Source organism: Ambystoma mexicanum, chromosome 8 (assembly GCF_040938575.1).
Source record: "Ambystoma mexicanum isolate Mex_15411 chromosome 8, UKY_AmexF1_1, whole genome shotgun sequence".
NCBI lineage: Eukaryota > Metazoa > Chordata > Amphibia > Caudata > Ambystomatidae > Ambystoma > Ambystoma mexicanum.
Genome location: NC_090929.1, coordinates 464,024,166 through 464,049,380, shown reverse-complemented (window position 1 = coordinate 464,049,380; position 25,215 = coordinate 464,024,166). Strand labels below are relative to the sequence as shown.

At 49.8% G+C, this 25,215-nt stretch overlaps 1 protein-coding gene across 7 annotated transcripts in view; it reads right to left on the bottom strand.

Moving 5' to 3' along the window:
- AGRN (agrin) overlaps positions 1–25,215 on the bottom strand; it is an 835,885-nt gene that overhangs the window by 115,625 nt on the left and 695,045 nt on the right. For all 7 annotated transcript variants that reach the window (XM_069610068.1, XM_069610071.1, XM_069610069.1 and 4 more), the window contains 3 exons: positions 5,547–5,692; positions 3,386–3,491; positions 2,732–2,845 (listed from right to left, as the gene is read on the bottom strand). In XM_069610068.1, the coding sequence (XP_069466169.1) occupies positions 2,732–2,845; positions 3,386–3,491; positions 5,547–5,692 (366 nt within the window). The remainder of the gene's footprint in view (positions 1–2,731; positions 2,846–3,385; positions 3,492–5,546; positions 5,693–25,215) is intronic.

Sequence of the window (25,215 nt, the reverse complement as noted above, 5' to 3'; positions counted from 1 at the left end):
GTAGGTTTCGGACACCGTCTGGCTGCTTCCGGAGCTGGGATCAACTGAATCCACCCTCAGCGGATTCCCTCTCATCCCAGGTATCGAGTGACTGTTCAGGGGAGGGGTGGTGGAGGTATTTTGTACCATTATTACTGACCTGTGAGCTTGTTCTCTTCAGCTCTGGGTGGATACCGGTGATTTGGTCAGTATTCCTCGCCCTTATCCACCTGGATCCCTCATCTATTTTGGGCAATCTCAGGAAAGGTGCAGAGAGGGGTCCCTGGGCAGTCATAAAAAGGACACATGTGCCTAAATGTCTCTAGGGTTTACAGACAGGATACCTTAAAATACAGCCCCAAAAAAACGGTAAATGGCACCCGGCCCCCACGTCATGTATATAAAACTTCATAATGGAAAAAAAAAAGATTGAATACAAATGGACTTCCTTCCCTTCCTTCCCTATAGCACCGCTGAAAAAAATATTTCTGAAGTGGCCAATTGCCGAACTGCAACATTGTGTCCTTCTGAGGCGCAGGTCCAGTAAGACGCTGGATCCGTTAAGGGCCACCTTGACATTTCTGGCCCACGGCAAAAGGTTCCAGATGGCCACGGGTAGGGTTGCCGCAAGAACCAGGTGCTGCTCTTAACCGTCCAGAGGAGTTGGCATTGGTGTGGTGCGACTGGCGTGGATGGAGGTGGTGTGCAGTTGGGGGTAGTTCTACATGGCAGATGTGACCGCGTTCCAAGGTATACCTGCCATGTTCTTCCTCAGTGCAGGGAGGACGTCCCCCCCCCTGCACCCCCAGTGCAGAAGAGTGTCACATCTATTCAGTCCTCCACTGATACAGTGAGTGGACCCTTCAACTTCTAGCGACCTTTGCGCCTAACCTTATGCATGCATCCGCCCCAAGATTAAATACATTCTCATGTGATTTCTCAGCCCTTCACCAGATGTCTTTCAATGGGGGAGGGTTGGTGCATCCAGAAAGGGACACACCCGAGTAGGCCAAGAAGCTTTCCAACATCACGTGGCTAGATAATGCAGCGAGCAGGTTCCTTCCAGAGCGATGCATATGTCTGTAATTATAGACAATCAAGCACAGTTAGGATCACTAGGTTTCCCTGCGATACCCAGAAGGGACAACCTTGTGTCACTACAGTAAGCCGCAGGTGAGTGGTGGCAACCACGACTGGCCTTATATCAGACGGGAACCCATCAGAGGTGATGTTGTCTCATGACTGTACCAAGCAGGGGTAGCCTTGACCCACAGCAGTACAACCCAAAATTAACCCTTTACTGCATTGGCGCTCCCAAGGGAAACTAGGCATGGCAGCTGTAGCTGGAAGAGCAGAACCAGTTTCCTGGCCCCCATTTTGTGTACTTTCCAACAGCGCAGTCTTCAATGTCATCAAAAAAGGTCCATGCAGGGAGCACACCTGTGTTCTGCTAAACTATTTTGTTCACCCGCCCCAGCTACCAACTCCAGTTTAAGCCCCCCCCCGACCCCCAGTATATTGAGCAACACCACTTCATGTGTATTCATTTTGTTCAATTACTTCCTGGATTTTAAATTCATGGCAAGCGTGGTAACCCTACAGATGGTGCCCATTATTAAAGCGATCTTCTGGCGTATGATGGATTCACACTTTGGATAGATCAGGCAGGCGCAAAGGCAGCTCACCGACAGGGAATTGCCCCTCCACTGCTTGCACATCTGGGTTTGCAAGCAGGAGATGCATTGGATTCATTATTTATTTATTTTATTGAATATGGCGCCTATACATCAGAAAGTGTTTCCAGGTGCCACAAGACAACAAAAAAAAAAGGGGTGGGAGAGAGCGGAAAAAAAAGAACAGCAACGGTTCTACTAGGCCCTTTGACATTCGGATCGTGCAAGCGATGGTGAACGAGTCACGGCTTGTGGCAAATAAGCATCATTCTACAAAAAGCTGCCTGCCCATATATTCCTAAATTCATGTTGGGAAGGACTATTTGTGGACAGCTAGATTTTTAGCTCTGGTCCTTTAAGGTGGTAAATCTCCAAAGCAAACCCTGGCAGTGAGGAGGTAAGTATAGGGGATTTCCGTGCCCACACCCTTTTGGGAAGTAACAGAGCACCTTAGGAGGAGGCGGGAAGGAGTCAAGGTGTTGTACAATAACAATCCAGGGAAGTTGTTGGAAGAAAGGTGTGGCATGAAGGTGCAGCAGCTCCAGGCAAAGTGCGTGGACAATATTGGGCGCTGCCTTGGTTTTGGTGAAAATGACCAATTCTATAATGGAACCCATGGCGGATGCCGTCAACACATTCGAACACGCTCAACCCGAACTTGGTGGACTACTGCCCCTCTGCAAGGGGCATGCACACAGCGTAAAGGCAAACACGCTAATCTGTCCTGTGACTGGCAGAGTACCCAAACACGCCTGGCCTACGTGCCAAAATGAAAGTGGCCTCGCTGGGTGGCACCAAAACACAAGACTGAAAGGCTCCACTTCTGAGCAGACACGTCTTTCAGGGGCCCCAAATGGCCACACAAGTACATTACATTCAACCCCAAAATAGAAGATGGACCAAAATACCGGTCCCTTTGTCATAATATCAAAATGCAAGACTCGCGGGGGCCAGCCTGCGGGCATACCTTCCCAAAATGAGACTCCACACAAGCTTTCCCAGTCATTGGCGCAAGCCCCACCATTCACAACATGCAATCAGTTCATATCGCCGGGCAAGAGGTAAAGAGGGTGGCTTACTTGGACACCCGGCCTGGCCAACGCCGAGGGCAGAGGTGGCATTATCTGAACAGCAGCCGTACACCGTTTGGCTGCAGTGGTGTGCCAGCGCAGGTGGAGGGGCCGTGGCTGGAGCTGAAAGATAAACAGAAACAGGAGGTAAGGTACACCCAGGCCCTCCGTGCCCAAGGGGGGCTTCTGAACTGTATACTACAACTTGCATCCTGCCGGCCCCCTCCCATAGCCCCTTAACAGCTACAAACGAACGCCATTTGCATTCTGTATCCACCATAATCTACCCTGCAGGCGACCGCCCGCCCGCCCGCCCTGCAGCCCTGCCTGCCCCCGGGGCGCGAGGAAGGTGGTGCCCCAGATTAAGGATGAAGGTGGACATTATACATTCAAAACGTCGCGCGAGCAACAGAGTGCGCGTGTGCAGCAAATTATGCAGAGATGTTATCGAAATCCACCGGCCCTGGATAAGTGGGAGCCGGGCCAATTTCCCTATTCGGGCTCATGCAGCAGAACGTATTATTCAGAAACTAGTTTCTTTTGCTGAGATAAAGCAGTAGGCGGGGTGGGGGGGAGAGGCAAGGGGAGGGGGGGGGGGTCGGCACAGCCCACCCACTGCCCCCACCCCGCTGAGATTTTGCAGCGCTTGCATCCTTGACTCACCATGGCAGGCGCCCAGGCTGGTGACGTACAGGTCCTGGCGCTTCTCGCAGCGCGTTTTCTTCAGCTCGCACTCGTTGGGGTAGATGGTGCCGTCGGAGCCGCACACCTGCATTAAGGTTAGGGGGGACGGGGGGTCACGGGGAGCAGAGGGGGCAAGGAGCGAGAAAGATCAGTAGAGGCCGAGGAATGGAAGAGAGGGCAGGTGGGGAAAGTATTGGTGGCAAGAGACGAAGGTTCGAAAACAGACAGAAAGGAAAGAGTGTCAGAGATAAAAGGAGAGGAGAGTTAATAGAGGAGCCAGCAAAAAAAGAGAAGGGGAAATGTGCAGGAACAGAAGAGCCGGGTGGCAGTGGGTGTGTGGGGGAAGGGGGGCAGAGAGAAGAAGACAGGAAAGATATTAGTAAATGACCGCAAACAATAAAAACAGAATTCACTCATCTCAGGCTCCCATTTTAATTGTAGTCCAGAAAGCCCGACACTTGCCATCAACCTGTGCAAGCTACACACAGCGAGGTGGCAAACGTCTGAAGAAACTACAGCAACTGCTGGGGTTGGAATTGGACTCTGCGGCAGGAGGTGGGGGGGTTGAGTAATGGTAATGGAGCTCCACTGCTGCCTTTTTACACCCAATTCGCTGTGGGCTCCTGCGGAAACCAGCCCAATGCCTCGGACAGCAGCTCTCTCAATAATAATGACACCCTTATGCCAACCTCCCACCTAACCTACGGGGTGCCTTGTAAGCATCAGAGGGACTAGGAGGGAGACAAAGTCAGCAAGGATCCTGTAATCTGGCAACCAGGTGCCATGCTGCTTCTAGAGATGCCATGCCACTACCAACAAGAGATGCCATGCTAATGCCAAGAAAAGATGCCATGCTAATGCCGGAGAGCCATGCTAATGCCACCCAATGAAGCCATGCTAATGCCACCCAGAGAAGCCATGCTACTGCCAGGAGATGCCATGTTTCTACCAACAAGAGATGCCATGCTACAGCAAACGAGAGATGCTATGCTAATGCCAACAAGAGATGCCATGCTGCTTCTAGAGATGCCATGCCACTACCAACCAGAGATGCCATGATACAGCAAACAAGAGATGCCATGCTTCAGCAAACAAGAGATGCCATGCTGCTGCCACCCAGAGAAGCCAGGCTACTGCCAGGAGATGCCATGTGTCTACCAACAAGAGATGCAATGCTACAGCAAACAAGAGATGCCATGCTGCTGCCAGGAGATGCCATTTTACTTCCATCAAGAGATGTCATGCTACAGCAAACGAGAGAAGCCATGGTACAGCCAACGAGAGATGCCATGCTAATGCAAACAAGAGATGCCATGCTGCTTCCAGGAGATGCTAATTTACCACCAACAAGAGATGTCATGCTACATTTAACGAAGCTATGGTACAGCCAAGCAGAGAAGCCATTCTTATGCCAACCAGAGAAGCCATGCTAATGCCAGGAGATGCCATGTTTCTACCAACAAGAGATGCCATGCTACTGCCAACCAGAGAGCCATGCTAATACCAACCAGAGATGCCATGCTAATGCCAACAGGAGATGCCATGCAGCTGCCAGGAGATGCCATTTTACTAACCAACAAGAGATGCCATGCTACAGCAAACGAGAGATGCCATGCTAATGCCAACCAGAGAAGCCATGCTATTACCAACAAGCAATGCCATGCTACTGCCAGGAGATACAATTGTACTACCAACAAGAGAAGCCATGCTACAGCCAACCAGAGAAGCCATGCTAATGCCAACCAGAGAGCCATGCTAATGCCAACCAGAGAAGCCATGCTAATGCCAACCAGAGAGCCATGCTAATGCCAACCAGAGAAGCCATGCTACTGCCAGGACAGGCCATGTTTCTACCAACAACAGATGCCATGCTACAGCAAACAAGAGATGCCATGCTAATGCCAACAAGAGATGCCATGCAGCTGCCAGGAGATGCCATTTTACTAACCAACAAGAGATGCCATGCTACTGCCAACATGTTGCCTGCATAAGGCATCATGCTGATGCCAGCTGGACTAGTGAAGAAATGGGACCAGCTCACGGGTAGCGCATAACAGACTGGCCCAAAGGGCAGTGCCAGACTCCATCGGTAGTGTAGACAGACCCCTTTCCTGAGCTGGGTGGTAGCAAAACCCCTTACCAGGTTGCGTGGCACGGTGGAGCAGATGAAGTCACAGACGCAGCGATCATCTTCAACGTCTTCATCCCAAGAGCCCCCATACTTCCGGCACCGGTCCTGCTCACACTCACTGTCCTCCCCAGAGCCAGAGCCGCCGGATCCGCACTCTTAATGAAAAGAGAAACACCAGAATCTCGATTAATGGAGCACAATGACCCACCTACACAGCCACCACCCAGCTTGGATGTACCAGCTCGGAGAATTCGGTTTATGTGGACCACTCTGCCCAACTGGGTTCCTTGTCCATTGACTTTGCAGTCTGTGCGTGTGCCACTGTACTCAAGTTGGCTCTGAGGAGTGTGCCATTAGTGTGCCCACTAGTGCAGGCCCTTATCAGCCCATGTGTGCCCCATTGCAAGAGTCAATGACTGTGCACCCCCCCCCCCCGTGAAATCACCCTTTTATGTGCTTGCAGATGGAAGTGCACGGACGGTGAGTGAGAGAAGAACGAGCCTGTGGAGCCAATGGTTATACAGTATACACATATTATTCCTTTGGCACTGCACAGAGGCCAGTGCCAGCGCTTATACGAGTGCATGACGAGAGGACCACTATGCCATTACTGCATGCATAGATCCCTTGCTGTCTGTACTCCAATTCTGCCCAACACCTGGGACTGAGGTCTCTGCCTTTTTGTTTAGTTCTCTTGTGCCACTGTCTCCATGGATTTATTTTATTTATTTATTGTATTTATATAACGCCCAGACCCTGGGGTATCACGGCGTTGGTACAGTAAGAAGGTACAGTAAGTAAATGGACAAGGAGACACAAACTTCCAGTTATACAGGATAGCTCTGTGGCAAGCAAGACCACGCTGAGCAAACACAGGTTCGAATCCCGGACCCGTCCTTGGGAGAAAGAGAAGAAAAAAAAACACGTTATAAATAACCCACCCTTCCACAATGAAACTAGCGCCTAGATACCTACGGGTTATGTGCACTGTAAATAAACGCAAAAAATATCTGTTTAGGGTTTTACCCGGCTTTTTACGGTTTTGTAAGATTGCTCATTTCTGATATGCGTCGGCAGAGAGTTCCAAAGGGTGGGTGCTGTAACACAGAAGCTGACGCCACCAGATATGATTATTCCCTGCAATTGCACTGACACTATAAACAAGATTGAATTGGGACAGTTAGCAGGAGCCGCCATTCAGTGTATTGGGGAAGAGAGCCGTTTCTCTATGCAAAACTCAACGTATGGCTCCACTTTGGTGTGTTAAATTGGACGTCGGCTGTCACGCTGAGGGAGCAGTGAAAAGTGACTTCCTGAAAGAAATGTTGGGAAATTGTATTGCTGCTTCTTGAATGCAGAGAAATGAGTTCTACTGTTGACCTGTTTCTGAAGTGGCAACATTTCGAATGCAGTCAATACCAGTAGTTGACTGCATTCCAAGATTTCGGATGCACGAGAGAGAACACAAATGATCGCCATGTGTTAATAAAAAGTAACATAGCCATGGACAAATGAATACACTATCACAGCAAATAGTAGAATTAAAAAAAAGTAAACACGGATGAAAAAACTTTAATTTTTTAAAAATAATCGGGCAAATATGTTTTCAACATTGAATAAACTGAAGCTGACTTTAAAAAAAGGAGAAATTTACAGCGGTTATCGACGTTTAAATCCCTGGAAAGGAGGACTCCAAAAAAAGTCTGCATTCTTTCTGAAAGTTGAATTGTTTAATCTCATATTTTTATGAAAATAAAAAGTGGAACATAGAATTGAGAACTCGATGATATCCGCTGTGATCACATTCATGGACGTTTTGGGATTATAAATGAAGTGAAACGGAAAAATCGATGCCTATGAGAACAGGATTTTCAGATTCAAGGCTAGCTTGTTTCCCATTGGGTAACTTTTAATTTGCAATGAGTTTTGGGAAAACGTGTGATGTATTTTTTAGCCTGAGGAATTGTTCTCAAGTTGGTGCCCGTCAAAAGCTTTTTATGCAAGATTTGTAATAAACCAAACAAATACAATTACAAATAATAAAAATATACAACAATTTGAAGTTTGGGTGGTGTGTGCAAAATGGGGAAGAGCTCTGCGTGGAGTTTAAACCAGGTATGTATCATATGAAGGAAAGGGGGACAAGGCCGTGCATGGTGTGCAAAAAAGATTAGCTGGGGGTGGGCTCTGCTTAACAAGAACATTGTGAAACCTGTGCAATTCTGCTGCTGCCTTTTAGTTATTTCAATGTGATGCTCTGTCTAGGGTAGCATTTTCCACCAGAACCCCTTCCAGAAACACAGATCATCTGCAAGCCAACTGCCTGAATTTTCCTCCAAGGATAGGGGGTGAAAGGAACTCTGCCCTGCTCTACTGCCAGGAGCCACAAGTGCCCAGAAGACAGAGCGCCTTGCCAGGTAGCACTGGAATTCCTGGACCAGTCAAGTGGACCCCGAGACAAGGAGCTGTGGTCCAAAGCGATGGGCTCTGCAGGGGGGCAGTGCCAGGGCAGAAGTGAGCAGACCAGCCACAATATTTTTGGATGCCATTTCGGCCACATTTATTAGCAAAACACACATTTTCCAACCAAAAATGTGACATTTGCTAACAAATACCCACTACAACTACATCATTGCATTTCAACATTCTTACATTGACAAGTGGTCCAGGCGGACCATGGCAACCGCCTCCCCCCCCAAATTGTGGTTAGGCTCCATCCCCTTTCCACCATGACCTGGCGGGGTGTGATACCAGGAGGTAAGCCCACTGTTAATGGCCAAAGCTGCCATTGGAGTAACTTTGCTGAAAATGTTGGGGGGGGGGGGACATGACATCTTTAGAAAAGTTGCCCCCAGCCAGATGAATGGGGACAAAATTGTGTGCCATGAAAGTTGGGTGGGGGGGACAAACACCCCTGCCCCCCCCCTAAAATTACGCCCATGAAAGCTGCCCCCTAATAATCCCGCTCCCTACAGTGTCTCTACATCCATTACGATGGGGGGGGGATCTTGTCCCCTCCCCTCAGCACCATTCCAGCTCCAGAGTCCCCTGGAAGGGATCTCGGTGTTCACACGGTCCTCCCCCACCTAAGCGACCCTCCTGAAACCCCTAACTAAAGGGTGGATGGGACAATGACGTGGTCGGCGGCTGCGGCGACTCAGGTCAGGCGGTAAGAGCGCGGCTGCGCGGATCCTTCCGTGAGGGCGAGGTGCGAGCTGTGCTCTCCTCGCCCTCTGGCCACTCCATTTAAGAGGAAATCCTGGTACTGCCGCACCCCCCTCCTCCCCTGCAAGACCCGAGCCCGCAAAGCCAGCCGGACCCCACATGGGGAAACCAGTTCGTGCCGGCATCCTTCAGTCCCTTCCTCCATAAGCTGCTCGCGTACTCAACCCAGATTTCCCACACTGGCGGATCCTTTGCCTTCATATGACTGGGTAGTAAAGGAGTTACTAATTCCTGGTGCCCAAACGCTTTGAGCCAAGAGATTGGGGGCTTCTGTGCACACGGGCCCGAGAGAAGCTTACTCGCGGATGTCTGATATTGGACATCAAGAACTGTTACAGGATATTTTTCTGCATAGCTTTGCTACGACCTGTCTGGGGTTCTTTGCACGCACACAATCGCCAACCTTCACTCCAGTCGGCTTTTTGTTTGCTTGCTGTGACCTTACCCACTCATTATGGGCACGTACTCTCTCCAACACCTCAGACATGTTCACCTCTCTGAGGACCCCACCTCCAAGGGCAGTCTTCAATTTAGAACCTGCTTCCCCCTAACCTTCACGAGTTCAAATGACAAAAAACCTGTAAAGGCTGACGGCGTGCACGAGCACCACGCCGACAATGCCCGACACACCACTCCTACCTAATCCGTTGGCCACACCCAGTTGAATAGCCCCTTTCACAAACCTATTAATACTCTCAACCAAACCTTTTTTCGGGGGGGATTATATAAAGTAGTCCTGTGATGCCTGATGCCAAGAAAAATTTTCTATGTGAAAAGACCTCCTTCTAAAGGTCTCAAGAGAAAAAGGCCAATTTACAATGCCCGATTTTATGTTGATCGACAAACCAGCATTGTAAAGGTATTTTTCTCTCGAGACCTTTAAAATGTGTTTAAAAAAAATATTCAGGGGGTTTCACCCCTCATGCTCCCAACTGTCCCTTCCTGTCACCCCCCCCCACCATCTCCTGCGGGATACCCCATCTCTCAGCCCCATCCCACCACCCATATATCTCTCTCTCTCTCTCTCTTTCTCTCATCCCGACGTGCCCGTCAGCCCCTGTGTGCGGAAGCGGCGTGAGAGTTCCATTTAGAAAGGCCGCTCCACACGGTCACGTAGCGGTCTCAATTGGTTTTTAGGTAAAAAGATCTTTTCACCTAGAACGACGAAAACTCCTGCATGCAAAGCGAGATAAACTGAACACCATTATCTGTGACGATGCTTACAGGTATGCCCTCCCTGCCAAAGACCCTGCTCAAAACCTCAATGATCTTCTCTGTTGTCACCGTCTCCAATGCAGCGTCCTCCATCCACTGTGATGTAATGTCCCCAGAACCACCACAAACTTCAAATCACTGTGGAAACCATCCATGTGACCCATGATGTCTACCGCCAACTTAAACCATACCTCACCCGGAACCTCCACTGGATAAACTGTTTTGCAGGCAGGCACAGAATTCTGCTTTTATCACTCACAGAACAAACCACACATTCCTTTACAGCAACCTCCACCTCTTCATCCATCCCTGGCCACCAGTATGACTCCCGCAATCGCCTCTTGGTCAAAGACCTGCCCAAATGCCCCTTATGCGTCAACTCTACAAGCCTTGCCCACAAACTGACAGGGGAAACTACCCTTTCACCTCTCGTGATATCGCATGGACCTACCGCCAACTCCCTCAAAACATGCATGTAGACCTTCCCTTCTTCCTTGACATTAATGGTCCCCCAGCTGCCCCGTAAACAGTCCTTAATCCACGACAGCTCAACATCTTTCGCACCTCCCTCTCCCCCTCTTGTCAATGGATGGAAGTATGCATGCAACCCAAGTACCAGCTTCACACTCCACAGCCTCATCCGGAGCGACAACTTGCAGCCGGGACAAACAGTCTGCAACCATGTTCTTTGAACCAGGAATATACTCTACTCCAAAATTAAATTCCTGCAAGTCCATCATCCACCTTGCTATCCTTGGGGATACATACCCCATACCTTTTGTAGTCAGCACATACGTGAGGGGTTTGTGATCCGTTGGAATGGCATGCGGAATACCCCACAAAAATGTCCTAAAATGTCTAGATGCCCAAGACGCTGCTAGGGCCTCCCTCTGAATTACGGCATAACGCTTCTCGGCATCTGAGAGCTCTAGATGCGAACGCGATGGGCTTGAACCTCTTGCTCTGCCATTGCTCTAAAACTGCTTCTAGACCAACATCACTCGTGTCAACAGTGAGTACAGTTCTATTTTCGGGATCAAACGAACTTAAAGATGTGGCATTGTCAATATCCTTCTTCAACTGGACAAACTCTGCTTGGCATTGATCCGACCATTAAAACTTCACCCTTTTCTTCAGTAACGTACACATGCACACCGCATAAGACAGAATAAACTTGACACAGTACTCCGTCATTAACAGGAAAGATCTGAGCTGCTCCTTGTTCACAGGGGAAGGTGCTTCCATCACCTTAACCAACCCTTCCCTGGGCTTTATGCCATTGGCATCCACTGTGTGTTCCAGATAAGTAACATTGGGAACACCCTCCTGAGATTTCGCCAATTCCACTGTCAAACCACTTTTTTGCAAAATCTGCATGATGCGATGCACCCTCTTGTGGTGCTCACGCCGACCAAAACATTGTATTGGAAGCAACTCACACCAAGCACTTCCCCAAACAATGCCTGCACCAGCCACTGAAAAACGGCAGAAGCAGATAGCAGGCCAAACGGCATACGATAAAACCTGAATGCCCCGAATGGAGTGACAAATGACGCAAGAGGTTGAGACTCCACATGCAGGTTTATAGGATATGTTGATGAGAGGTCAAAAGTAGAAAGTCATGCTGCCTGTATATGGTTGCCAAAAGCTCATTGATATTAGGCAGAGGATGCCGATCCACTCAGATGCTCGCCTTGAGCTCCCTAAGGTCAACACTCATTCTCCGATCACCATCTTGTTTCTGTGCCAAAACCACTGGCGACAACCACTCTGAAGACTCAACTTCTTCAATTATACCTGCCCCTTTGAGCTTCAGAAGTGCCCTTTTTAACCCTTCTCTGGTCAACACCGGGACATTTCTGACCTTATTGGTCTTGGGCACCGCCCCTCTCGAGTATAATCTTGTGTAAACGCCAAGTAGCATACCCAGCTCTGCATAAAAATTGTAGGGTACCTGCTACTTAAGTAGTCTGCCGAAGCGCCACCCTCCAGCCGAACTTGCTCCCCCTCCTCCACATAACACCGACGCACACTTCCCTGGCCATATTTGTATTTCCAACGCTGCCTGCTCATCCCATCCCAGAATACTCACCCCTTTGTGTGCCACACACAGCTTCCCTTCAGTACTGCACCCCTTGAAATCAATTAGGGCCCACTCATATCCTAGCAATGCTACAGGTTCTTGCCCATACACACTGCGATTGATATCTAGCGCATTGAGTGCAGACACCTCCTTTCAATAACTTTTCCAATACGATTCCGGCAATATAGTATAAGGTGAGCCTGAATCCGCCAGCATTTCGATTTGCACACCATTAATGGCCAGCATTTCCAACGGCCGTTTCTTGGCTGCTCCCTCAACATGTAGCAGAACCCCCTCCCCTGCCACACTACTCACATGTCCAACATTGTCAGCTCCTCGTTCCGCCTCAATTATTTGGACAGTTTGCCTTCCTTGTGGATTTCCACCCTCACCATTCAACCTGCACATCCTTGCATAATGCCTTTGGTTTTACATATTTTACACTCTACTCCCCAGGCCAGGTATTCCCTGGCCCTGGTGGGGTGGCTCGCCCACCCACATCTTCTGCATCCCTGTCTGATACCAGCACCCAACAACACTTTGCTGTATTTGATCGCATGATCATCAGCCTTTTCAGCATTTGCCTGTGTCACCACCAGCCCTCTTTGACACAAACATGGCCTGCACTGACTCTGCTTGTAAGCTTTCTCCATGAGGACTTGCACATTAGCGCAGGACTCCACAATAGCCCTTGCAATCTCTATAACTTTGCTCAAAGGAGGATCCTGGTCAGTCCATAACCTCTCTCTGACCTTGGCGTTGTTGGTTTTCATCATGATTTGGTCTCTAATGTACTCCTCCTGTACGCCCGTAAACTTACAAGTGGATAAGAGGGTCCGCAAAACCGTGACATAAGAGTCAATGGACTCCCCAGCACCTTGTGCCCTGGAAAATTTCAAGCACCACAGTAGGGTCTCTTCCCAAAACGTGCCTCCAACTTCCTGAGTGCAGTCTCTTACAAACTCACCACTGTTTCCCCTTCCCCTCTGTTGGGGATGCGCACGTCCTCACCAGGGAAATGTCTGAAAATCCTGAGCCCTTCAGTGCCCAAACATTTTAAAAGTGCCACCTCTTTCTCCTCATCACTGTACTTTGCGCCACCAGCTGCTCTCAAGTAGACCTTAAAAGGGTCCACCCCAGAGGTCCCACAGCACTGGAGGCTCACTGTGGGAGGCCAAAAATGACGGTGGGGTCCTGGCGTTACTCTGCTGCATGATACCAGAACAGGCAGCTCACAGAACTTTCTGAGTTGCTTGTTCCTTCTGGTGCACACTTCTGCCCAGAGCTAAATAGAACTTCCTTATCAAATAAGAGAAACTGCTCACAGTGCCTTGTGGGTTATTTGTTCCTCCCTGTGCACACTCCTGCACACAGGCAAATCACTTTTTGTTATCAAATAGGTGAAACTGCCGCTCAGTCTCCCTGCGCCACTGACCACAGTACTGTGACGAGGAAGATGCAGTTGTCCGCAGTCCAAACAACATTGTTGCTGGCTAACCAAAAATGGGCGTCACGTCGTATGACGTTGACAGGTCCTTCCCTCAGACCCAAGAGCTGCACAGCATTTCTCCTTCGTCGCCACGCACGTGCTCCGCCAACCCAGGCAGAGGGCCGGGAACACTGGGAAAACCACCCCGGACCTTGGGGATCAGTGCAGGGCTGGGTTGATATAGACCGCAGGGGATGATGGTAGCCCGGCGTTGCTCACCCGGCATCTCGCTACAGCGCACAGACAGTTGCGGCCCAGCGTCCACCGGTGATTAGCCACCAGCTGGCCACACACGCGTAGGTCTGTGGGATACGCTTCCAATTCTTCCAGACTCTCATCGCCAGTGAACCGATGGCCGCACACACGGGGAAGTGGGAACTTCAAGTTTGTTATCCAAGAAACGGACCCTGTGGCCGCCTCGCCCCCCGAGTCCCATCAGCTGAATGAGAATGTGGAACCCTGGCCAAGTTACAACACAGTGCCTGGAAATGCCCATTCTAGAGCCCAAACTGTTGGATTTGCAAATTATTTTTTTGAACAACAATTTAGAGAAAGAAAGAGATGCAAGGAAGCAGGTATGCGTATAAATCAAGCAACTGAAGGCACACTCTGGTTAGACGGTTTTATTACTCCAGGAGCTGGCATCTTTCATGTTTAGCTGCAATTAGACCAAGGCATTTCACAGGGCTGCTCAGAAAGCACAGGGCTGTTTTCTTATGTACAAAGCTCTTCTTTTGGGGTTGTAAATCCTAATTTATTTTAATTCATTTGGTTTGGTGTCAGGTGCGAATTCCTCCACTTTTATGTGTCCTGAAGAAAAACACAAACGTGTAAAGATGAGCACCCCACTGTAACAGCACCGAGTTCACCACACTGGACTCCGCTTCCATTTGCTGCACAGTTGGGGAGGGGGCTGCTGCAAAAGTGTGGGACTGTTCTCTGGAGCAAGAAAATAAAGTAGTAGTTCAAAGGCACAGATTGCGCGTGTACCTCAGCTCAGGGACGTCATTTGCGGGTCGTACCTGTGACCCCTGTGCCTCCTTGCCACCCCAAAACACTTCCCCAACCCGCCTTTTTCTTTTTTTTTTTAAAATGGAAGTCCCTGTGCTGTGGCCAGCGTCATGTGGCTCGTTGTTTCTGTAGTGGATGGCTTTCTTGTTCAGGCCTCTTACGAAAACATGGGGTACCACAAGTGTAACACTTTGAACAGTGACCCTAAATAAGAAAGAATAGGAATAACAAATAATGTGTCTTTCTGGAATTCTATACAAAAACTGCTAAACTCATTAAAGGTTTATTTCAGGCACACTTCAGGGGGCGAGTTCTGAAACACCTCGAATTCACAATGCAGACACAAACCTCCAAAAAGCATTTAGAGTAGAATAAGCGTCCATTTCGGGCTGTGTATTTTGCTTTCCGCAAGTTGCGGTTACAGCATATTTTTTTCTGCCGCTGCCTGTCACAATCATCACGAGACATTCCATCTCAGTGTCCTCGGTCACTTGACAAAATCCTTGCGCCTAAAAGCTCGTGTACAGTGTCAAAATGTTTGACCATAGCACAAAGTTGCCCTTGATTTCATTGTTCCACAGTTAATGCTTTGTGTCTATCTTTCCTATCTCCATGGCCTGCTGTTCAGGATGTTTGTTTGCATATATGGAGTACCAAGAGTACGGGATGCAGTGTGAGTGCACTGCTTTCCTTGCGCTACTCTAAATTCTTTAATACACTGTTATGTACCCTCCCAATGGTATATATTTTGCCAACCTCTGAAGCCTGAAAAGTAAATCCACGCAGGCTTGACACGTGGCTAACTTTGCACCCGACCTGCAGATGAACTGGCCCGCTGTTACATCTCAGTTACCAGTTTAATGGTATCCACTACAGAGTGTAATTTGCTTTCGGACTTTGAGAATATTCAGACATGCAATTGCTTATTTTACTATAGCCGGTAAGATAGCTCAGTGAGTTGGGGGCTCGCTGCTGAGATGTGTGATCTGCAAGTTGCAGGTTCAAATCCTGGCAAGGCCAATTCAGCCTTTCATCCTTCTGAGGTTGATAAATGAGTACCAACACAGGTTGGGTGATATTGTATGCATATTTGTTCTATATAAAGTGCTCTATAATAACACATCATTATCATTTGGCCTTGGACATCGGCTTGCATTCACTCTGATATTAATGATACATATGGCAATCCATTCTTGTATGAAATGTATATCACATTACAGTAATATCGTAACCATATTTTTCGTAGTCTACTTAGGAACAATACTATGTGGTGCCACTTCCAGTTTTGTCAAGGGGTGAAAGGTTGTATTCCATCACTTCGCGTGATATCACTTAAGGGTGGGGTCAAATGACATCACTTCCTGTGATGTCATCAGAGGTCAAGGGTTGTGTGATGTCACTTCTACTACCCCTGGCATTTTGGTGAAATTACGTCCCTGCCTGAGCCGCTGTAGCGCTTGAAGGCAGTCTTTGTATTAGGATCCCTTTGGGGTACCAAGAAGGCAGAATAAAGAAGGCTGGATGGGCGAGTAAGCGCCTTGTGGGTGCAGTTGTCCATAGAACTGGTAATGCAAGGTGTCTTGTAGGTGAAAAATGAGGTGCCCTCGCAGAGTTACGTGGGACCCACCCCCAAGTACAGCAATGCACAAGGTGGCTATAGTTAAAAAATGAGAGCCTTGGTAAAGTGGTCTGTGGGTCCCCCTAACCCCCATTCTGTAACAATACAAAAGCTGGAAGTCAGAGCTGTGTATGGGAGCCCAGCTGCAATTAGATGGTTATAGGTCTGGAATAAGATGCATTGCAACAGCGCCATGGTGCATGGTTTGTGGGTCCCAGTACATGAACAGCTGAGAGTACCGAGATGCAGTGGCTGAGCTTTGACCCCATCCCACCTCGCCCCTCAAATGCTATTTTTGTAAATTGTGAAAGGGGGCCTGGAGTGTTCTGGAGCCAGCAAGTGCATGGAAAGTTGAATGAGAGCGATGAGTTACCGCCACACAGCACAACAAACAATGGCATAGAGGGACTTGTTAATCACAAAACGCTAATGCATACCACACACAAAGCGCCCACAGGCAATAAAAACCAGCCTGCCCCTCACAGCTGATCTCATCACTTCTGCTCCTACTAACAGACCAGCAATTCCATTTTTTTCTAACAACTTTTGCTCTGCTCCCAGTAACACCCCCCCAATTCCACCTTTTTTCAAACAACTCCTGCTCTGCTCCCACTACGCGCAATTCCACTGTTTAGACTTGCAGGATCCAAAGCGCCAAGAGGCCATGCAAACGATTGAAGCTGCACTCTAGCAAGGCACCTCTGGTGGCCCCAATGAGCATAGGACACTGGATTGAGGTGGATTATGGGAAACCTTACACAAACAAGGAGTGGGGCTGGTACTCACAGTTCAGTGTCTGAGGCTCAGTACAGTTGGCTTCACTGCACTGGTAACCCAGTCCATGGTATTTACAACCTCTCACATGCTAGAGCTCCTATGATTCTTACTCTCAGCCATGGCATTACGCTCTGCAAGTAGAGGAACCTGCTTGTGGTTGCAGGCTGCTGTTCAGGAGCTTGCTCCCTCCGAGTCCCTCGCTCCGGGTCTGCCGTGCTTCCAGCTCATTGCGTGTGATCTCGCAAGATATGATGAGTCCGCACAACACCGTAAAAGGACACATCAACTTTCAGAAGACAAGTCGTGCACACAGAGGCCGGTTACTTCCATTCGGCACGCGCATCCCACCAACAGGGGACCCGGGGGCAACGCGAAGCGTTTCCCCCCGGGGATTATTTTGGCACTGCACATGGCCAGCGAGAGGCCATGAAGGGTAGAGCGCCTCATTGGGGTATTTAAGGTTCCAGGGAAGGTTCGGGAGTCAGGCGACGGTTGGACTTGAAGATTGTGAAGTCCTGTCGCCTGCTCCCGAGCCTTCCCTGTGGAGCAGGGCCCTCAGTTCTGGAGGTTAGTGTAGTTAAGTGGTCTGGTTTAGCATAATAGGGGGGAGTTTAGGCATAGTTCAACATAAGGTGAATTTAAAAAAGAAATAAAAAAAATTATTATAATAAATACAATTTTTACATTATAGATGGGGGTACCGTAGATAAGGTACCCCCTCTTACCGTAGCCACTGCTGGCCTAATTTAGTATCTGTGGGTGGGTGAGCAGGGTTTTCCTGGGTCGGGAAAGTGAAAGTGCCGGCCCACGTGGCTCTTGTTATTGAGCTTTTGTCATAGTAAATCTGGCATCCAGCACCGGTGCTTTCCCGCCCCTGGTCCGTGCTGTGTCCGTGGGTGAGGGCTTGTAGTGGCAATATCTGGCAGCCAGAGCCGGCGCCTTCCCTCCCTTGGTCAGCACTGTGTCTGTGGGTGAGGGCTTGCAGTGCTAGCGTCGTAGCCTGTTTCCCTGCTCCTACGAAGGCAGCAGTGCGCGGTAGCAGTATTGGGTTGAAAGGGGGCAGTGCGGCTCTCTTATAGAGACCGCTCTGTTTTATGTCCCTTTATGTGCAGTGCTGCGTGCGTGCCGACAGGGGGCAGTGTTGGGTGGCCGTTTTCTTGGCCCCAATTTGAGCTGGGGACTCTTGGTTTTGGGGGTTTTCGTTTGGGGGCAATTTAAGGCTTAGTAGAAGGGCTTTCAAGGGCAAGCCATTCTTGGTGACAACTTGAACCCTGTGCTGCTTCTGGTTTGGGGGTGTCTCTGTGGGGGGCAAATTTGTAGTCTAAGGTAGGGTTCTTTTAGGACAAGAGGAGTTTCTGGGAATTTAAAATAAAAAAATAAAAATAATAACATATGTAATTTAATTAATTAGTAGTATTCTGCTATCTGGATATTTAAGAGTTAATTAACTCTTACAATAAATGTTCTAGTTATATTTACGGCCCCTTCTTTTTCCGGGGCTTCTCTTAGTGGGTTATTGATCCAAGGGTAGGTGTCGGCTAGGGGGGGTTAAGCATAGCTAGTTTAACAGAAAGATTGTATTTTAGGGCTCGGACCGATGGGTGGGCAGTATTTAGGGGGATGAAAGTAAAAAATAAATAAAAATAAATAAATACATTTTGGGAATACCAGTTGGGTATTACATATTACCAATGGGGTTTTATTAGGAGTGAATTTTAACTCTGTTCAAAGTTATTAGTTTGTCAATTTGGGTAGAGGTCCCCGGGTCGTTTTTGGCTCGGGAGCTTAGGCTAGTTAGTTTAGCGGTAGAGGGGCATATTTCAGTGCACAGCAGGTTAGTTGGGGCACGATGGTGGGACAGGGAGCTAGTAAGAAGGGTTTAGTGGATGCTAAGGCTCTGAGGGAGGCCCTGGAAATCATTAGCAGGGCATCTAAGGCCCAATTGGAAGGGGCTGTGGGGAGGTCACGGGAGAGGGGGATTTAGGTGGTGGTAGGCCGCAGCGTAGAGCAGCGGCAGATGGGGATCTCGCAGCAGTGGTGGCTTGCACCCCTGTGGCGGGGAGAGGGGAGGTTTGGAAATCCAGGGGCAGGTAGATGAGGGGGGAAACAGATAGGAGGGCGTCCGGGGGAGAAATGAGTTCAGGTGGGGAGCCAGGGAGGGAGTCAATGATAGCCAAGGGGAGGTTGGGAGTGCTCAAAAAGAGGTAGGTCAAGGGAACCACGGTGGGGGGGGTGATGGGGCAAAGAAGGGGGTGACAGGGCAGAGGGGAAAAGGGGGTAAAGACCTGCGGAAGAATGCAAGTGGGAGAAGGAAAGAGGTCCCCATCAATTGAGGAGGTTAGAGAGGGGCGTGGAACGGCCCCCCGGGTAGAAGGAGTGAGGATGCTGCGCAGCCCCCACTGTTCAAGTGGAGGGAGAGGGTTTAAGAACGGCCCCTCCTCGGTCAGCGCAAGGAGACCCTAGAGGGTGCAGCACGGCCCCTAGCAAGGAGGATTACAGGGTGGAGGACTGCACGCCTTACCCGAGAGAAGAGGACCAGGCAGGGGTTTCTGCGACCCCGCCGAGAAGACGTCAAAGGAGTGGCGGGGCGGATGCCCCGGGCTCGCAGGAAGAAGATCAACTCAACTTGGGCATGAGCTCACATCCACAATGGTATTTAAGGGGTGCTGAAGTTGGTTTGGAGGATTATGGGGGACAGTGGGAGGAAGAAGGTGATAGGGCTATAAGGAAGAGGAAGGAGGAGAGAAGAAGTTTGAGGTGGGATTGGGAAAGACAGGTGCAGGGCGGTCGGAGGGCAAGAGGTCGGGGGAGCAAATGGTTGGGTGAGTGTGCTGACATGTTTTGTCCCCGCAGTAGGAGCCCTCTAAGAAAAGAGATGAGGAGCATCGGTGGGGAAGCCAGACCACAGAGGGGCTGTGTGGAAAGAGGTGAGCGGGAAAGGGAATGGTCATCTGCATGGCAGAGAGGGAACACGAGAAGGGGGATGGGAAAAAAAGGGTCTGGTCTGCAAGGGGTAAGGAAAGATGTTGGTGTACAGGCCATTGGAGCCTTGGGGGATGAGAAGGCATTTGCTCAGTGGAGGTTCAAACAGACAAGGTGGTGGAGCCATTGGCGCCCGAGGAGCAAGTTGCAAAAGAAAAGGAGGTTGAAATGAAAGGCAAGGGGAAAAAACTGCCATACATGGGTATACAAAACCTTTGGGGGCGCACTTGATGGCAGCGAACAGGGAGAAGATTCAGGGGGGGGGGGGAGTTTGTAGATGTTTTTAAGCTGCTTCATAGGGAAGTGAGAGCAAAGGAGGGGTCTAAGGAAGAAGAGAGGGAACTGGCTTCGCGCCCAAGAGTCCCAGCGACTATTGAGAATTGGACGTCAGCATTTATCATTTATGCCAGTGTATATTGTGAGAAATTCCCGGAGCGATGCGTGGCTCTGCTTAAATATATGGACGTAATTAGGAAGGCTTTCACGAGTTTTGGGGGTTTTGCCTCGGTACGCTATGATGAGGAATTCAGTGCAAGAATGGCGGAGGACAGTCAGGCTGTTTGGGGGGAGATGGACATGGATCTTTGGCTGCAATGGATGGCTCCAACGAGGCCTGCCCCGACATTGCACACAGCAAGTAGGCTGCCTGTGCCTTACCGGCCCTTTCTTGGTCGCCCTGCCTATGAGGGGGTGGGAGGAGGAGGCAGAGGACAGCCCTCAGCAGCATGTTGGGCGTTCAATAAAGAAGGCTGCACGAGGTGGATGTGCAAATTTAAACATGAGTGCAGCAGGTGTGCGGGTCGGCATCCGGTTACAGATTGTTTTCGGGCAGGGTACAGTGGGTCAAGGCAAGGAGCGGGGCAAGGAGGTGGGGAGGGAGGACTGCATGCCAGGTAATTTGGGGTGTTCTGGTAGGTCGGGCTCAGTTTATCGGAAAAGGAGGGCGGGCACAAGGTTAGATGAGAGGTTTTGGGGGCGATACAAAGGGGGTATGGGAGGGGTGAGGAGGAAGACGCTTAGGTAGGGCAGGGGAGGACCGCAGGGGGGAGGTAACTGTGGAAATTGTTAAGGGGTGGTGGCCGTCATTTGGAGGGCAGTGACGACGGTGGCAAAGCCCTCACGCTTGCCGCACGACAAGGTGAGTAAGCTTTAGGATGCATGGACGTGGGTGCACTAGGGCCCCTGGTGCAGCTGGGGGGAAAAAATGGAGCAACGAAGCAAGGTGCTGAAGGAGGAATTTATATGGAATGGGCTGCATGGACGGGGGCGCAGGTTTGGCCCCTGGTGCAGCGGTGGAAAGGAGTAAGGAAGAAAAGGGGCCTGCATGGACGGGGGTGCACTAGGGCCCCTGGTGCAGGTGGGAAACAGGTGGTAATGGATGCAAGGAGCTTGAAGATTAGTTATAGGGAATGGACTGCATTGGCGGGGGTGCAGGTTTGGCCCCTGGTGCAGTGGCAAAGAGGAGTAATAAAGAAAAGGGCCTGCATGGACGGGTGTGCACGTGGGCCCCCGGTGCAGGGTGGACACGCAGGGCCATATTAGTAAAGTGAGGGAAGGTGAGGGGCAAGGGTGAGCAGGAGGGTAATAGGTTAGAGGAGAAAGGGGGGCTAAGTGGGATTAGGCGTGTTGTTTAAAGGTTAGGTGAAAGGTGCAAAACATAAGGGGGAAAGGTAGGAGAGGTCCGGGGGGATTTCCGGAGAGGGATAAGGAGATGGCCTGGAAGGATAGGTTACTGAGGAAGGGGTTACTAGTGGTGTGGGAAAGGTTAGGAGGTTGTAACTCATTTCATTAGGAGGGGGCAGCATCTGAAGGGAGCAGGCTGGGCTATTCAGAGGTGTAGGTGAAAAGTCTGGGACGCTGGAAGTAAGGGAGATTAAAATAAAAAAAAAGAAAAAAAAAAGAAAAGGGGTATGTCAGGGACTGGGGCAAACAGGATGTATTTAAAGAATTTGTCAGTAGGTAGCAGGAGGTTGTGTTTATTAGGATGTTGTTGATTTGTAAGTGATTTTGTAATTTCTTTTTCAGATGCTGCTACGAGGTCGGGTCAGATGTCAAAAATCTGTTTTGTGGGACATTCTATGGTTAAAGGGGGCGGGGAAAGAAGCTGAGAATAGGGTTGTTGGCAGGCAACTGGGTTGCAGCTATAAAGATGTTGCGGTAAGAGGGTCCGCGTTTGGGGGGCTGCGCTGGGATCAGTTGCTGCCTATATGCTGGGTTGAGGGAAAGCTATGGGCCTCTAGATGGGGTGATTATTCATGGTGGGGGAAATGATCTGGTAAGGGATACGGGTGTGGCTCTTCTTAGGAAAATAAAAAAGGGATTGTTATGGGTCCGAGAAGTGTGGCCTCGAGCATCTGTAGGGGGGACTAAGTGGTTGCCGCGGAGAGTTTGGAGGGGAGCCGGGAATGAGGGAGCGATAGAGCGGGAAAGGAAGGGGATAAACAGAGTGGTAGAATTTTGTGCACCGGTGGAGGTACAGGTTATGGACCATAAGGAAATATTTTAAGAGGGATTCATGATCTTTAGAGAGGATGGTGTACACTTGTAGCTTCATGGGAATAATCATTATCTGGCGGACTTGGGCTTTCGGCTGGGAGATTGGTTGAGGAGTTGGAGGTAAAAAGAACTGGTGGGGGGGTGGGGCACAAAGAACACCTCGGTGGAGGGTTTTTCTGGTGCCAGGGGCATGGCCCCTTTAGATGTGGGGGGAGGGAAGCACAATGGGAGAATGGCACGGGAAAGGATGGGGTGGTGCTGTTTGCACAAGCGGGCCACCCCGGGGGAACAGGTATTGAGCCTGTAGGGGCATGGCCCCGGGGAGAAAGCGGGATGCCCCGGAAAAGGGGTAAGGAGACGGTAGGGTCCAAGGGATAGTTAGGGAGGAAGTGGCTTTATTTAATTATTTAATTGTTGGGGCAAAATGAAAATGTTTAATTATTTAATTGGTTGTTTAAAATAGTGCTTTAGTTTGTAAGGCATGGAGCCAGGTAAGCGTTTAATTGTAAGCTTTGGCCTGTCACATTAAAGCGACCTTTTCCACTTTTAAATGAGTCTGGGTTTTTGTGCAGTAAGCCAAAAAGCAATTTTTCAGGTTCCCCCTGTCCCTACTAAACCACCCCTCCCCTTCCATTCGTGTATATCACATAGCGCCAAGTGACGATGCAAACAGCAGTAAGGCGGTGGTATAAAACCCAATAACACAGCAACCGGCCATTGCCCGGAAAGAATGTAAAGTCCATTTCAACAGTATCCTGTAATATAGTTGCCGAAAATTGGCGTTTTTTTTTTTAAATAAATCGCGGCCAAAAGGAGTGGTGTGATCAGGTAAAAGTGTTTCCATTATACCACACAAGGGGAGCAGTGTTTTCTCCCTTTGTCTGGTGTAATGGGAACAGGGGAATTGCGGGGGCCACACCACAGTCTTTTTGCAGTGATTTTTTTTAAACGGCTATTTTTGCAGCGATTATTATATGGAACCATTTCAACATCATAGATGATGAGCTGTCCAGGTTTTCTTGTTTTTATCCATGTAGGCCAGAGCCTGACTTTGGCTCAAAGATAGGGTGACCAGACATCCCGGTTTTCCCGGGACAGGGTTCGGGGAGTTTTTTCATTTTAGAAATCCTGTCCCGGGTTTGCATGGTTGGGTTCAGGTTTCGAAATCCCGAAATCGGGTACTGGCGTGACTCTTCCTGCAGAATGGGCAAGTGAAATGCTTTTCACGCCCCCATTTCCTCCCACTCCCCTCCCTGGCGCTCTCCTTCAATGAGAGGAGTGTGCCTGTGAGCACACTACCTCCCCTCCCCCGCAACAGGGTAGCGACATAGAGGTAGGACTACAGTTGTACTTGTATTTACGTTAGTCTTACATCTATGTCTATGGCCTGTTTTTTTTTTTTTTTTTTAATCAGGTCACCCTACGAAAAGAGGGGGTGGCCTGGGGTCCAGAACTAGTGCATATCATAACTCATTGGTAGACTAACAGCGATGCCATAACATTCATCAGCAAGGAGGGGGCAGTAATAAAGAGGTGCCCCCCCAGTGTACCAGGATCACATAATGTCCCATCCATTGGTACATCTTGAGTGAAAGAGAGATGTTCAAGAGAAACAGATTGAGCTGTCTGAGCGGTCTTAAGGATGACATCCTCCCACTCACCGAAGTGCCTTCTGGGGTCTGTAGTCTTACAAGATAGTAACACAGAGGCCCTTCCGCAAATCATATTCCAGCCGAGGCTGGTAATCTGTGTTTTCTCATACATCCACTCCCTTTCCCGGGCCCCCTCTAGCGCACCCTCCCCCTCAGGACTCATCCGCTTTGAAGCTGCTGAGCTGAGATCTCCAGCTTCTCGGGAGAATCTTACCCAGCCTGAGCCTTTGAAGTGCGGGATAAAACCAGGCCTCCATGTCAGGCTGCGGCCCCATTAAAAACAGCATTATCTCCCCATTATAGACGGCTAAAAGCAGGAGGGAGAAGGCCTCTCAAAGAAGCCATGACAGATACCCCTCCCCCACCCTCCACGCGCGATCCGTTAATAAATTGGAGGTAATTACGCCCGGGCTGAATAGGAGAAGATGGTTTATTAAAATACCATCCCCTGCTGAACTCCATCCACGCGAGAGGAATGAGTGTGTGTCTCTCACTCGCTCCTCCACACTACTTTCGACTCTTTCTCTCGCACTCCCCACCTTGTTGGGGGTTGCTAGGCGACTCGCCAATTCTTCCATATATTATCCAGCAATGTAAAGATTTCCAGGGAACGACTGACACAGCGCAATCCAGGCAAAGCCCTGGTGGGGCCACATTGGATTCCATGCCGCCCTAGGAATCAAGGAGGCAGAGACTGATGGAGTATGGGTGCGGGTTACAGGTGGGCCCATGGTTAGGGGTGTTGCTACATCTAGAAGAGATTCGGGGCTACGCTAATGTCGGGGCTGTTGGTACTCGGGGCTAGCTAGCCTTTTGGTTGTAGCCCCTGAGCTTCTATCCGGGTCTACAACCAAAAGACCAGGGGCTATAGCCCTCTACGCCCCCCCACAGCAACGCCATGGTGGTGGTCTAGAGGTCGTTGGGATCTAAGAAGGCATGCATAGACGCAAGAGTGTTTGGGGTTAGGGTTACTGCTCTGTGTGTGTGTGTGTGTGCTCCTAAAACTTAGGCCTAAAGGCTTCCCAGAGAAGGGACAACTGGCGGCAAGCAGGCGTGTCCACTCCGTGCACATCCGCGAGTGCCTCGGCAATTGGGTACTCATATACGACAACGGAATGGTGCAGGGCGCG